Source organism: Kogia breviceps, chromosome 12 (genome assembly GCF_026419965.1).
Source record: "Kogia breviceps isolate mKogBre1 chromosome 12, mKogBre1 haplotype 1, whole genome shotgun sequence".
NCBI lineage: Eukaryota > Metazoa > Chordata > Mammalia > Artiodactyla > Physeteridae > Kogia > Kogia breviceps.
In genome coordinates, this window is record NC_081321.1 from 83,650,037 (window position 1) to 83,664,133 (window position 14,097).

The 14,097-nt window shown below is 39.3% G+C and overlaps 1 protein-coding gene across 1 annotated transcript in view; it reads left to right on the plus strand.

Moving 5' to 3' along the window:
• The window catches only part of UTP20 (UTP20 small subunit processome component), a 96,794-nt gene that overhangs the window by 66,233 nt on the left and 16,464 nt on the right, over nucleotides 1-14,097 (plus strand). Inside the window, exons 39-46 of the mRNA XM_059081891.2 lie at nucleotides 1,877-2,016; nucleotides 2,273-2,355; nucleotides 5,218-5,507; nucleotides 6,971-7,110; nucleotides 7,322-7,478; nucleotides 11,166-11,264; nucleotides 12,216-12,383; nucleotides 13,921-14,087. Of these exons, the coding sequence (XP_058937874.1) occupies nucleotides 1,877-2,016; nucleotides 2,273-2,355; nucleotides 5,218-5,507; nucleotides 6,971-7,110; nucleotides 7,322-7,478; nucleotides 11,166-11,264; nucleotides 12,216-12,383; nucleotides 13,921-14,087 (1,244 nt within the window). The remainder of the gene's footprint in view (nucleotides 1-1,876; nucleotides 2,017-2,272; nucleotides 2,356-5,217; nucleotides 5,508-6,970; nucleotides 7,111-7,321; nucleotides 7,479-11,165; nucleotides 11,265-12,215; nucleotides 12,384-13,920; nucleotides 14,088-14,097) is intronic.

The window sequence follows — 14,097 nt, forward strand, 5'->3', positions numbered from 1 at the left end:
TATTCCATTCCAAGTTGTCCCATAACTCACTGACACTTTTTTTTTTTTTTTAATAGTCTTTTTTTTTCCCCTTCTGGGTTTCATTTTGTTTCATTTTTCTATTACCATGTCTTCAACTTCACTAATCTTTTCTTCTGTTCTGTCTAATCTACTGTTAATCCCATCCAGTGTATCTTCCTTCAGAATTGTCTCTTCCATCTCTAAAAGTTCAATTTGGGCCTTTTTCTTACATGTCTCTCCTTAACATGCCCATGCTTTCCTTTCCCTTCTTGATCAAATGGAATATATCAATAATTATGTCAATTGTTTTAATATCTATATCTACTGTTAAGTCTGTGTTATCTGTGTCATTTCTGTGTCCATTTCAATGGGTTGATTTTTCTTCTCATTAGAGTTATTTTCTGCTTCTTTGTATGCCTTGTAGCTCTCTTTCAAATGCCAGACATTGTGAATGTGACTTTGCTGGGTGCTGGATGTTTTTGTATCTAAGTGTTCCTGAGAATTTTTTTCAGATGCAGTTGGGCTACTTGTGAGTAGTCTGGTCCTTTCACTTTTTAAAATTTATTTATTTATTTTTGGCTGTGTTGGGTCTTCCTTGCTGCACGCGGGCTTTCTCTAGTTGTGGTGAGCGGGGGCTACTCTTTGTTGTGGTGTGCTGGCTTCTGATTATGGTGGCTTTTCTTGTTGCAGAGCATGGGCTCTAGGCAAGGGGACTTCAGTAGTTGTGGCATGTGGGCTCAGTAGTTGTGGCTCACAGGCTCTAGAGCGCAGGCTCAGTAGTTGTGGTGCACAGGCTTAGTTGCTCCACAGCATGTGGGATCTTCCTGGACCAGGACTCGAACCATGTCCCCTGCATTGGCAGGCGGATTCTTAATCGCTGTGCCATGAGGGAAGTCCAGTCTGGCCCTTTTGAGGCTCGCTTTTAAGCTCCGTTAGGCATTAGCAGCCTTTAGTCTGGTGCTTATTTGAACCCACCACCGAGGCATTAACTTTCTGAGTACCTGAATACCTAATGCTTCATGTATTATGAGGTTTTTTTACTCTGGCTGATAGGAACATGATCTCTTCTCATCCCTGTGTGGTCTTAGATGAGTGTTTCATCTTTTCCTTTTTGGTGGTTCTTTCCCTGTCTCTTCCTTACTCGTGTGTACTGATCAGTTCTCAGCTGAAGCTTAAGGAGCTCTTTCTCTGGGCAGCTTTTCTCTGTGTAGCTCTCTTCTGTCTGGTTCTCTGCCCTGAGGACTCTAGCTCCACAGCCTCAACTCTGCCCCCTTAACTCAGGGAGACATGGGGCCCTTTTTGGGTTTCTTCTCATGTGCTATGACCTGACAGTTATCCCCACATAATGAATTGGGGTAACTATATGGCTCATTTCATTTGTTTCCTTTCTCTCAGGAGTCACTGTCCTGTACTCTTTGATGTCCAAAGTCTGAAAACTGTTTCATATATTTTTGTCTACTTTTCTGGTTTAATGTGTGAGGGTAAATCCAGCTCCTGTTCTCCATTGTGCTCTGAAAGAGCTATCTCCGTTGCATCGTACTTACGAATGCTCAGCGGTGCAATCTGTAGTTGATTCTGACATTTGTCAACTTTTACACATTGGATTTACTTCATTCAGTCTGTAGGCTTGAACCAGTCAGGGAGGTCTGAGTGGAATAGAAAACAAAATGTGTTAATATCCTTTAATAAGAGGATGATGTCATTCCTTTCATTGACAGCATCTTTTCCTAGAGCTAGGGGAAAACAATGGAGTATAGTTGGGCATTCTTTCCTTTCTATAATTGTTGATCACCTACTGTCTAAGCTTTTTAATGCACCAAGTTAGCTGTGTACTTTATTTGCAAATACTTATTGATGCTCTTGATTTGTTTTACAGCATGAAAATATAACCATTGCTGCCACAGAGGTTATTGGAGCTATTTGCAAACATTTCTCTTGGTCGGCATATATATATTACTTGAAACATTTCATTCATGTCTTACAGGCGGGACAGATCAATCAAAAGTTGGGTGTTAGGTATGGTCAAACTGCTTATTTCTATTTTGTTTTTAAAATGTAACTTTTGGATTATTTTCTGAAACAGCCTTTGTACAATCTCAGTTTACTTTTACCTTGTATCAATGAGGTGATACTAAGACTTGTTAAACTGAAAAAATACCTAAAACTGGTAAAAATAATTTTAATGTTTATAAGTCTTTAACTTTCCTCTCTTTTTAATAGTCAAGTGATATTATTAATCAAATGAACATTTCTGTGAAAATTTTTTTAACAGTTTGCTAGTGATAGTGTTAGAAGCATTCCACTTCGACCACAAAACTCTGGAAGAACGAATGAGAAAACTTCAAAGTGAAGAGAGTAAGTTTTTTAAACTTTCTTAAAGTAGATTTCCTTCCTATCCTTGGATACTTTATGATCATGAATTAAAGATAGCAAAATTCAATTTACTCCCTTTTTCTGCTCTTGTAGCAGTGACCAGTGAATGAGTCAGGAGGAAGTTAAAATGAATGGTTTGAGTATTTTTGTAAAAAAGTTATTTAACAGTACAGAAGTCCAGACTAAATTGTATGGGCGAAAAAATCTGACCTGTAGATTATTTACACAGAAATTCAATTATATCACTTTAATGTGTGGAAAGCACGTTAAGCAGTGAATGCAAAGAAAGTCGAAGAATTAAAAATTAGAGCAACAGTTAATGAAATATAAAGTAGATACAACAGAAAGGATCGTCAAAAATAAAAATCAGTCTTTGAAAAGATCATAAATTGGCAAACCTCTGACAAGATTGACCAATGACGATAGAAGGCATAATAAATATTAGGAATTTTAAAAGATCACAATTAAATGAAAAAGGTAAAATAACATTTGTGATCTTTGCACTTACAAATTTGATACTTGGGTGAAATGTTCAAATTCTTAGAAAAATAAAATACAAAAACTGATTTTAGAAGAAATAGAAAATCTGAATAGATCTCTAATGATTAAAGAAATTGAATCTGTAGTTAAAAATTTCCTTCTGATGAAAATGCCAGGTCTAGACTGTTTTATAGGCAAGTTTTACAAACACTCAAGGAATAGATCATTTCAACCTTATATCAGCTATTTCAGGTGACTGCAAAAGAGGAAGCCCCCACTAACTCATGAAGTTGGTGACTGGTTAATGGAACTTAACATTAGCAAACAAAAAAATGTGATCATCTGTATAGACACAGGGGGAACATTTGATTAAATTCAATATCCATTCATAATAAAAGCAATTATCAAACAAGGAATAGATAGAAATTTCCTTAACCTATTAAAAGATGTGTTTTTAAAACCTAATGATGGGGGACTTCCCCAGTGGTCCAGTGGTAAAGAATCCACCTTCCAACGCAGGTTGCGCAGGTTTGATCCCTGGTCGGGGAACTAGGATCTCATATGCCACGGGGCAACTAAGCCCATGTGCCACACCTACTGAGCTTGTGTGCCTCAACAAGAGAGCTTGTGTGCCACAAACTGCAGAGCCCACGCGCTCTGGAGCCCATGCCACAACTAGAGAGAGAAAAAACCCGTGCACCACACTAGAGAGAAGCCCACGCCACAACTAGAGAGAGGAAAAAACCCGCATACCACAACTAGAGAGAAGCCCGCACGCCACAACTAAAGATCCCACGTGTCACAACTAAGACCTATCTATAGATAGATAGACCTATCTATCTATAAATAGATAGATAGATAGACCTATCAATAGATAGATAGATAGATAGATAGATAGATAGATAACCAACCAACCAAATAAATGATGGCACTTCCCTGGTGGTCCAATGGTTAAGACTCCATGCTTCCACTGCAGGGGGCGCCAGTTCCATCCCTGGTCAGGGAACTAAGATCTTGCGTGCCGTGTGGCGTGGCCAAAAAAAAAAACCTAGTGAAACATCATACTCAGTGGTAAAACATTAAAAGCCTTTGCTTTAAAACCAGAATGAGGTAAGGATACCTACCACTACTGCTTATATTGAACATCAGACTCTAAAGGATTTAGCCATCACAGAAAAATAAGGAAAAGAATAAACACTTAAGCAGGCCAAGGTATTTATTCTAATTGTTTTGGCTAAAGACACTGAAATATCTTGGCCCTTAGTTTGCATTACTGCAGTATTCCTACTGAAAATTTTCTGATTCTTTGATTCATTATCAAATCACTCTAGAGCCACACTGATGAAGAGAAAAACTGTTCTGAATTTGTAGAAACCATTTGTGTTTTAAATAATTAATGTACTAAAGCCCCTTAGTTTATCTTCAGTCAATTGAATCTGCATTTTGAAATTTTGCATAAACAGAAACATTAAAAAATTAAAATATTAATTCACTTCACTGTTTTCTTCTTAGGTATGAATGAAGTTTGAAACAGTTAGTGAGCGTCTACTATGAAATGTGTTTTTATAGACATTATCTCATTTGTCCTCATAAGAACCTTACAAGAACCTTAGGTGTTAGTTACTGCATATTTTTGATACAAGAAATTGAGATTCAGAAGTAAAGTAACTTTCCCAAAGCTACATGGCCAGTAAAAAAAAAAAAATGAAGACTAATAGCTATCATTTTTTTGAAAGTCAATGAAGTGTCAGAAATATACTTTAGGCACAGTATAGACTTTGTCACATTTAATCCTAACAATAGCCTTGCAAGTAGGTGCCATCTACAGTTTACTGGTGAAGAATCCAAAGCCCACGAGGGTTAAGGTAATTGACTATAGTCACATGGCTTGTTAGCAGAGCCAAGTCTGGACTTTCTCTACAATACTGCCCAGTTTTCTTTAATAAATTGAATCCTATAATAAGGTACGTTTCTGCATGAGACTTGTTGGCTGCCATTTTCATGTTCATGCATGTAGGTTTTTGCTTTTGGAAACCTCCATCCACAGTACTTTGGAAGCTTTCTTTTGGTTAAGAGCCCTCCTCCCCCCAGCCTCTCCATGTGATCCCAAAGTACCCTGTACTTGCTTACTATTCCACACTTTTTAAAAATAATTATCAGTTTACTTGTCTCTATTCCTCATTAGGCTAACTGTAAGAAAATGAAGGACCATAACACTCTCATTTACTGCTGTTTCCTCAGCCCTCATCTTGCCCTTATAGTCAGTGATATTTTTTATTAGATGTTAGTAGAAAAGACTACTTAACACAACTGTGTTGTTTCCTTATTTAATCTAAAGTGATTTTTGTTGTTTACTAAACATAGACACCATAGAAGAGGTTGAGTTGCCAGAGCAGGAAGCCATGGAATTAGAGCACATGGATGGGGATGAGAAGGAAGATGGATGTAAGACTTTGTCAGACAAGAAAGAAGAGCTCGAAGACCCTGACCCAGATGATTGTGAAGGGACAGCAGCTAAGGAATCCGAGTGTATCACAAAGTCCATCTCTTTCCTTCCTTGGAATAAGGAAGAATTGGAGAAAACAATTAAAAATATCCAAGGAACCATAACTGGGGACATCCTACCCAGGCTCCATAAATGTCTGGCATCTACGGTAATCATTCTGTTTGGGGCCCAGCAGGTCTGTGTGACCCTGTGGGGTGTCCGTGGGGCCCTGTCACACTGAGGCTCCTAACTATGTGGATTGACATCAGCTTTTGGATTTTCTTTTATCTCTGCATTTCACAGTTCACCTTCCTTCTCTTATCTCATCATCTTCAGGTTCATCTCATACAGCTAAGGTAGTAATGTTTCTTCTTCATTATGATTTTGATACTGGTAGATATATGCTTTTCTATCTCCAAAGTAGATATTAAGATGACTCCCGTTTCCAAAAAAGGTTATTAAAAATTAGAGTATGTTTCCCTTTTCTACTTCTTAGCCACTTCTCTGCTATTCAAAAATACATCTTTTTCAGTACTTCCCTGGCAGTCCAGTGGTTAAGACTCTATGCTTCCAGTTCAGGGGGCATGGGTTCGATCCCTGGTCGGGGAACTAAGATTCCCACATGCCACGCAGCATGACCAAAAAGTTTTTAAAAAGAAAAAAAAGGAAGAAAACAAAAATACATCTTTTTCTTGTTTAATAGGGGTAACATTTTAGGAGTGCATTCTCATGAAGCCAGAGCCTTTCCTTCTCGTTGTAGAACTTGAGCTGGTAAACTGTGGCCCATGGGCTGAATCTAGCTTGCAGCCTGTTTTTGTAAATAAAGTTTTTTTGGAACACAGTTACACCCCATTCATTTACATATTGTCTAATACTGCTTTTGCCTTACAATAGCAAAATTGAGTAGCTTCAATAGTGGCCATAAAGTCAAAATTACTTACTATCTGACCCTTTACAGAAAGTTTTCCAACCCCTGATGTAAAATACTGACTTCATCATTTTGTATATTTGTAAATAAAGTTTATTGGGGGCACCATATTTTTTTATGTACCAACGATGTCACTTAAACACCTAAAAGTCCCAATTAACACAAATTTTATGTGACTTTTTATTTTTTTTATTTTTTATTTATTTATTTTTTTTGTGGTACGCGGGCCTCTCACTGTTGTGGCCTCTCCTGTTGCAGAGCAGAGGCTCCGAACGCGCAGGCTCAGTGGCCACGGCTCACGGGCCCAGCCGCTCCGCGGCATGTGAGATCTTCCCAGACCGGGGCACGAACCCGTGTCCCCTGCATCGGCAGGCGGATTCTCAACCACTGCGCCACCAGGGAAGCCCTATGTGACTTTTTAAATATTACACAGCAGTCTTAACCCCACATCAGGGAATACTTGGTTTTATTTAGTTATTGATTGGTTGATTGCTCCTTTGAAAAGAATATTCTCATTCATATTATTTTTATAATTTTTGGAAGGTTATCAAATTGCATAATTGAGTTTGTTTTTTAAGACATTAAATTTAGAAATGGATATAAGATATATCAAAAGAGCTTATCTTTCAACTGCAAGGTTGTAGTGTTGGTAGGCCCCTAATCCATTTATTTTTGTTTTAGTTTAATCTAAATTTTTCTTACAGAGTAAAAGAGAAGAAGAACACAAACTCATAAAATCAAAGATTGTGAATGATGAGGAAGTAGTTCGAGTTCCTTTAGCTTTTGCCATGGTTAAACTAATGCAGTCCCTTCCACAGGAAGTTATGGAAGCTAACCTGCCAAGGTATGTTGTGTGACAAATCAGGAAAGTTCAGTGAAACTCAAAAGTTGGTTCTATCTTCTCTTTTGTCAGGAAGAGAAGTACTGTCACAATTTGCTGTAATTTGGAATCCTAATTGGCATAATTTGGGTTATGAGTAATTCAGAAACAAGGATATTTATATTTTTATTTGGTTCTGGTAATTTAATTAGTCAATTAATTTCTCATGTTCTAGTATTTTGCTGAAAGTGTGTGCCCTCCTCAAGAACAGAGCTCAGGAAATCAGAGACATTGCTCGCAGCACTCTCGCAAAAATAATAGAGGATCTGGGTGTGCATTACCTACAATATATTTTAAAAGAATTACAGACTACCCTTGTGCGTGGCTATCAGGTAAATTGCATCATGTACTTTATATTCAAATTGGGTTGGACTTCAAATAGTTGCACTTTAAACACTAAGTCATGATACTTTGGGTCTATCTTTTGTAAAATTGATCTACTGAGAGAGCAAGCAAGAATATTTTAAAAATTTTAATCAGTATTTTTAAAAATCTGTTTTTTAAAAAGCCCTTATATTTAATTTTTTAAAAGATCCTTATAGACCTGCATTTCGTAACCTGTGTTTTTCTCTCAAATCACTTGATGTCAAGTTTTGTATTCTCTGAGTTCTTAATAAAATTCTTATTGAATGTATAGCCACACATGTGAACAATAAAGAACATAGACATTTGTTTAAGAGTTGAAATGTATGACACGTCATAAAATTAATAAGAGAACCAGGTGGAATACAGAGCTCTTTGAGTAGTTACCTGGCTGTCTTGCTACTCCAAGTGTGGGCCCCGGACAAGTGGCATCAGCAGCACCTGGGAGACTGTTAGAAGTATGATTAGGACCCTACACCTGACCTACAGAATCTGCGTCTTAATAAGATCCCTGAGTGATCTAAAGTTTGAGAAACACTGCAACTTGTTTTTCTCAACTACCCAGCCAAGACTCCTGGTAGTTAGCTGGACCGTCCAAGTCCTAATTTGTTCATAGGTATGTTCCTGTTCTATAGGTTATAAGTAACACACTAAAAATATCAGTATTCATTGTCACTGTCTCTCTTTATATAGTGTTTTAGTGGTTGCTCCAGGTTACCATATCCATACTTAATTTTTAATAATCTATTTAGAATCAGTATTTTACCACTTCAAGTGGAATGTAAAAACCTTATTGCCGGGCTTCCCTGGTGGCGCAGTGATTGAGAGTCCGCCTGCCGATGCAGGGGACGCGGGTTCGTGCCCCGGTCCGGGAAGATCCCACATGCCGCGGAGCGGCTGGGCCCGTGAGCCATGGCCGCTGAGCCTGCGCTTCCGGAGCCTGTGCTCCGCAAAGGGAGAGGCCACAACAGTGAGAGGCCCGCGTACCACAAAAAAAAAAAAAAAAAAAAAAAAAAACCTTATTGCCCTATAGATCCCTTCACCCTTCCTTTGTTTAAAAGTTGTTTATGTATTACTTTGCTGAAAACTTCTTTGTTGAAAACTTACCAAGCAGCGTTAGAGTTTTTGCTTTTAATCCTCAAATATGCCCAGACAGGGCTTCCCTGGTGGCGCAGTGGTTGAGAGTTTGCCTGCCGATGCAGGGGACACGGGTTCGTGCCCCGGTCCGGGAAGATCCCACATGCCGCGGAGCGGCTGGGCCCATGAGCCATGGCTGCTGAGCCTGCGCGTCCGGAGCCTGTGCTCCGCAACGGGAGAGGCCACAACAGTGACATGCCCGCATACCACAAAAATAAATACATATATATGCCCAGATATTTATCATTTCTACTGCTCTTCCTTCATTTCTGAATTTCCAGATTTCTTCCTGGTATCATTTCCCTTTGGTCTAGGCAAGTCATAGAGCAAGTGTGGTGGCAACGGATGCTCTTCGTTTTCCTTCCCCTGTGAATGTCTTTGTTTCACCTTTATTCCTGAAGGATGTTGTCACTGGATATATACTTTTGCATTGACAGTTATTTCTTTTCTTTCAGCACTGTAAAATTGTCATGTGACTTCCTCTGGCCTTTCTGATGAATAATTAAATTATTTTTCCCCTCTAAGTAATGCATTATTTTTCTCTGGCAGCTTTAAAGACTTTGTCTTTATTTTTCAGCAGTTAGATTATGAATGTGGATTTCTTTGGGTTTTACCCTGTTTGAGGTTTGTTGAGCTTCTTAACCACATTGGGTAGTTTTCAGCCATTATTTCTTCAAATACTTTTTCTGCACTGCACTCTCTCTCTTCTCCTGGGACTCCTGTTCTACGTTTTTTTTTGGGGGGGTCCCATCCATCCCTGAGGCTCCATTTTTATTTTCTATTTCAGTCTCCTTCCTTCCTGTTTAGATAGCATAATTTTTATTGATTCACCTTCAAGTTCACTGACCCCTTCCTCTTCAATCTCCATTCTGCTATTGGACCCATCTAGTAAATTTTCTTATTTCAATTATTGGTCTGTTTGGTTTTTTTCAGTTGTAAAGTTTCCATTTAGTCCCTTATATCTTCTGATTCTTTGCTAACACATTCTTTTCACACTTATTTCACACCTCCAACTGGAAAGCTGGGGCTTTATTTATCCCACTTTGCCATACACTTCTCACAGCTGTACCCACACAGAGGCTAAGTGGTGGCAAGACAGAGAAGGAGAAAAGCAGCTAGTTGGCCGTCCTCTCAGAACTGCAGTCCCAATGGGAAAGGAAGGTCTCCCAGCAGAGTTGTGGCTGCTGCCGTCCCCACGTCTATAACTGTATAGAAAACAGGGGTAAACGCACTGGGAGTTTGGTGGTACTTGCACTCTGGTGTTCTTCCCCAGTTGAAGCTCCGTGGATCGTGTCTGGGGCTTATAGCTGCACTCAGTGGTAGAGACAGGATAGAGTGTGCTTTCTCCATCTTACCTGGAACCGGAGCCCCTGTCAGTGTCCATGTTTATTCTTTCACCCAGCCTGTATTTCATGGCTGCTTTGTGTGAGGTGCTCTTGGGCACTGAGCCTACCAGGATGGATACAGTACAGCTGTCTTTGAGGAGTCATTCACACATTTAATTGAGCATCTGAGGTATTTAAACAAGTAGCCCTTTTTTCTTTAACCACCTGTTCTTCCAGTCTGTCTCATTATTCGTTAAAGTAAGTAAAATGAGGACGAGAGAACAGCAGTTTGGGTATTAGTATTAATCATGTAGACAGAACCAAAATTGTACTCTTCGAGTTTCATTCTTCACCCCCCCAAAAGGATTTTTAAAAATTATATATAAAGTCCTCAGCAAATATTTTATATATGTAAAAGTATTTAAAGATCATAAGTAGATACATATGAAATTATGCCTTTAAAATCCATTCTGTATATTGACAGCCAGGTATGTTTTCTTAGTGTATGATCATTATCTGATGTTTACCTTGATAATTTACAGAACCGGAAGCAGTATACAGAATACACCCTTTTGTGTACTCTGTATACTCTGGCATCATCTGGTTTCAAATCCTGACTCCACCATTTCCTATTCACGTAACCTTGGGCAAGTTTGATTGACCTTTTTGTGCCTCAGCTTCTTCATCTGAAAATGCTGGTAATGTAGCACCTACGCCATAGATAGAGTGGGTGAGGATTAAATGATTCAGTACATGTGAGGTATTAATACAGTGCCTAGCCCATAGTAAGCTCTAAGGAACGTTAGCTGTGATCACTGTGAAGGGCAAAAACTTGTTTCCTTCATAACACTTTTTGTACCAGGTTTGACTGCATTCAACGTTGGCAGGCTCCTTAATTCACAGATTGGTTTTTAAAAGTTCAAGACTTGTTCTCTTCTTTATAAATCATTGGCCTGATTTAGTCACAATAATAGAACCTAAGCATGGTGATGTTTCTGAGCATCTTTTCTACAAAGGGACCATCTGGTTAAAGGATTTTAGGCAGTGATATAAGTATGTGTCATTTGTCAAAGCTTCTCCCTGCAACAATTACAGGTATATAATCTGAGTGCGCCCCTGCCGTACTTCTGAATCTTGTTTTTTCTACTGTGGTGTTCTTAGCTATCCATATTCTTATTATACATTTTGTTTTAGGTCCATGTGCTAACTTTCACTGTTTACATGTTGCTGCAAGGCCTCACCAACAAGCTGCAAGTTGGGAATTTGGACTCTTGTTTGGATATAATGATTGAGGTAAGATTTAGAGAAAGGAATTCTAATTTTTTTTTAAGAGGTCAAATAACACAAATCAGTTCACAAAATAAGAAATAATAGCCTATAAGTATGAAAATAATGTACTATCTCATCTCTTAGGCTAGCAGAGGTTTAAAAAGCTGAGACTCAAGTGATGTGAGATGGGCACTCTGCTGTTGCTAGTAGGTTTTGAGTTGGTAAAATCAGAGGTGTGGTCTGGGGTTTGTACAAAAGTATATTCATTAGAGCTTTATTTAGAATAGTGAAAAATTAATAACAATTTAAAATCAGTATGATAATTTGGGGGGTAGGATTAGAAAGACACTAAATTTGGCACAGTCATTTGTTTATTCATTAAAAATGTAGACACTACATTTTTAATTAAATGCATTAATTTTGATAATTAAGTTACAAATATGAGGGCTTCCCTGGTGGCGCAGTGGTTGAGAGTCCGCCTGCTGATGCAGGGGACATAGGTTCGTGCCCCGGTCCGGGAGGATCCCACATGCCGCAGAGCGGCTGGGCCCGTGAACCGTGGCTGCTGAGCCTGCGCGTCCGGAGCCTGTGCTCCGCAACAGGAGAGGCCACAACAGTGAGAGGCCCGCGTACCACAAAAAAAAAAGTTGCAAATATGAGAATTTCTTAAAGAGAAATTAAGCTACTCTTTGATAATATCAAAGAAGTGCCTGTTTATATATTATACAATTATATATGTAAATCTACCTGGTATTTTTCTTTTGTTTTCCATTGGTGTAAACCTTGAAGTGTTTCTGTATTTGTTTTTTAGTAATTGGTCCCTAAACTACATTGAAAAAAGTGAAATCTAATAGAAATTCCTATTGTCTAATTTTAATCCCTGACTTGGACGTACCACGCATTTTCAAAGCCTGCTTATGTTGGCATGAATTGCTGAGTGCACATAATTGCCATGTGGCTTTTTTTCTTTGAAAGATTTTTAACCATGAGTTGTTTGGTGCCATTGCTGAAGAGAAGGAAGTAAAGCAGATCCTCTCCAAGGTCATGGAGGCACGAAGAAGCAAGAGTTATGATTCTTATGAAATCTTGGGCAAGTTTGTAGGAAAAGATCAGGTTACAAAACTTATCCTTCCACTAAAAGAGGTAAGGACGGGGCTTCCCTGGTGGCGCAGTGGTTGAGAATCTGCCTGCCGATGCAGGGGACATGGGTTCGTGTCCCGGTCCGGGAAGATCCCACATGCCGCGGAGCGGCTGGGCCCGTGAGCCATGGCCGCTGAGCTCGCGCGTCTGGAGCCTGTGCTCTGCAATGTGAGAGGCCCGCGTATCGCAAAAAAAAAAAAAAAAAAAAAAAAAAAGAGGTAAGGACTTGAATGTAATAAAGGGGATCCCCACCTTACAGTGTCATGAGTTCTTGAAAAGAGCCTTGAGCATCATGATTTGCTTTGGTGGGAAGGGCACCAGTACCATGTGGCTGGCAGCTCAGCGGATTCTGATTCCGCTGATTCTGATTCTTGGATTCTGATCCAAGAATCAGAGTCCCTGACATAAACCATGAGATGCAGAAGCAAAGGCAACAAGAATTGAACTACAGGTGAATTATACAGCCGGGTCCCGTCAGCGGCTAAGAACATAATATAGCTTTGGAGTCAGACTGCTGCTCCCCAATTGCCAGGAGGAAGAGAACTGGCAATTATTGAACAGATACCCATGTTCTTAGCACTGTGCTTCATTATCTCTTCTAATCTGCACAACCGTCCCCTGAGATTGACAGTACTTCCGTCTTACAGATGAGAAAATTCAGGCTTAGAAAGATAGAAAGGAACATGGCTAAGGAGAAAAGTCAGGATTTCATTCCAGATCTTTCTGATCCAAATCTCACATTCTTTCCACCATTTTCATTCTGCCTTTCCTATTGGGCAGGGACTGTCATTTACCTACCTTCATAGTGTTCTCTGTGCTAATTCCACATGTTCGGTGCTAGATTAACTCCCTAATTGTTCCTAGAATGCATTTAGCTTATCTGAGGCTGATCTAAGAATGTTGGATATGTTTTGAGGATGAAAGAAGAGTTGACAGAGCACACATATTTTCCATGTAAATTATCAAGTCCCTCCAACGTAATCAAAGTTACTAATCCATGTCCTGTGCAGGGGAATTGCTATGACATGCTGAGGGCTGTACTGGGGTTGATGGTGCTGGGGTCCCATCAAGTTCCTCTGATTTGGCCCAATAACTAATATCCAACCCTGAGGCCTGGCCGTCACACCACTTCCTTAGCATGGTTTTCTGTGAGTAGTGAACGCATTTTGTTGATGTTGTGTTACGTGTATGTGCTTGCCTATAAACCACCCCGTTTAATGCACTTGGGAGGCTGACATCTTCAAGTGTCACATCCTATCTCCAGCCCTGTGCCCAGACCTCATCAACAAAGAGAGTGCCAAGGACGCACAGGAAATCCAGTGGCATACACAACTGGCAGTGGTTATCTCTGGGGCTGAGGTCATGGGTATATTTGACTTTATATGTTATATCTATGTTTGAAATTTTATTAAGAATGTGTTTCTCTTTTAATTAGCAAAAAGCATATTTTAAAAAGTAAATATATAAAAGAAAACTACTATTATAACAAATCAAAATGCAGTTCTGTGTTACCTCAGCATGCATTTATGTCTGCCTTTAGATCTTGCAAAACACCACGAGTTTAAAACTGGCCCGGAAAGTTCATGAAACCTTACGTCGAATCATAGCAGGATTACTTGTAAACCCGGAAATGACAGCAGAATCCATTCTGTTGCTTAGTTATGGTTTGGTCAGCGAAAATCTACCCCTGTTAACAGAGAAGGAAAAGTAAGTTTGA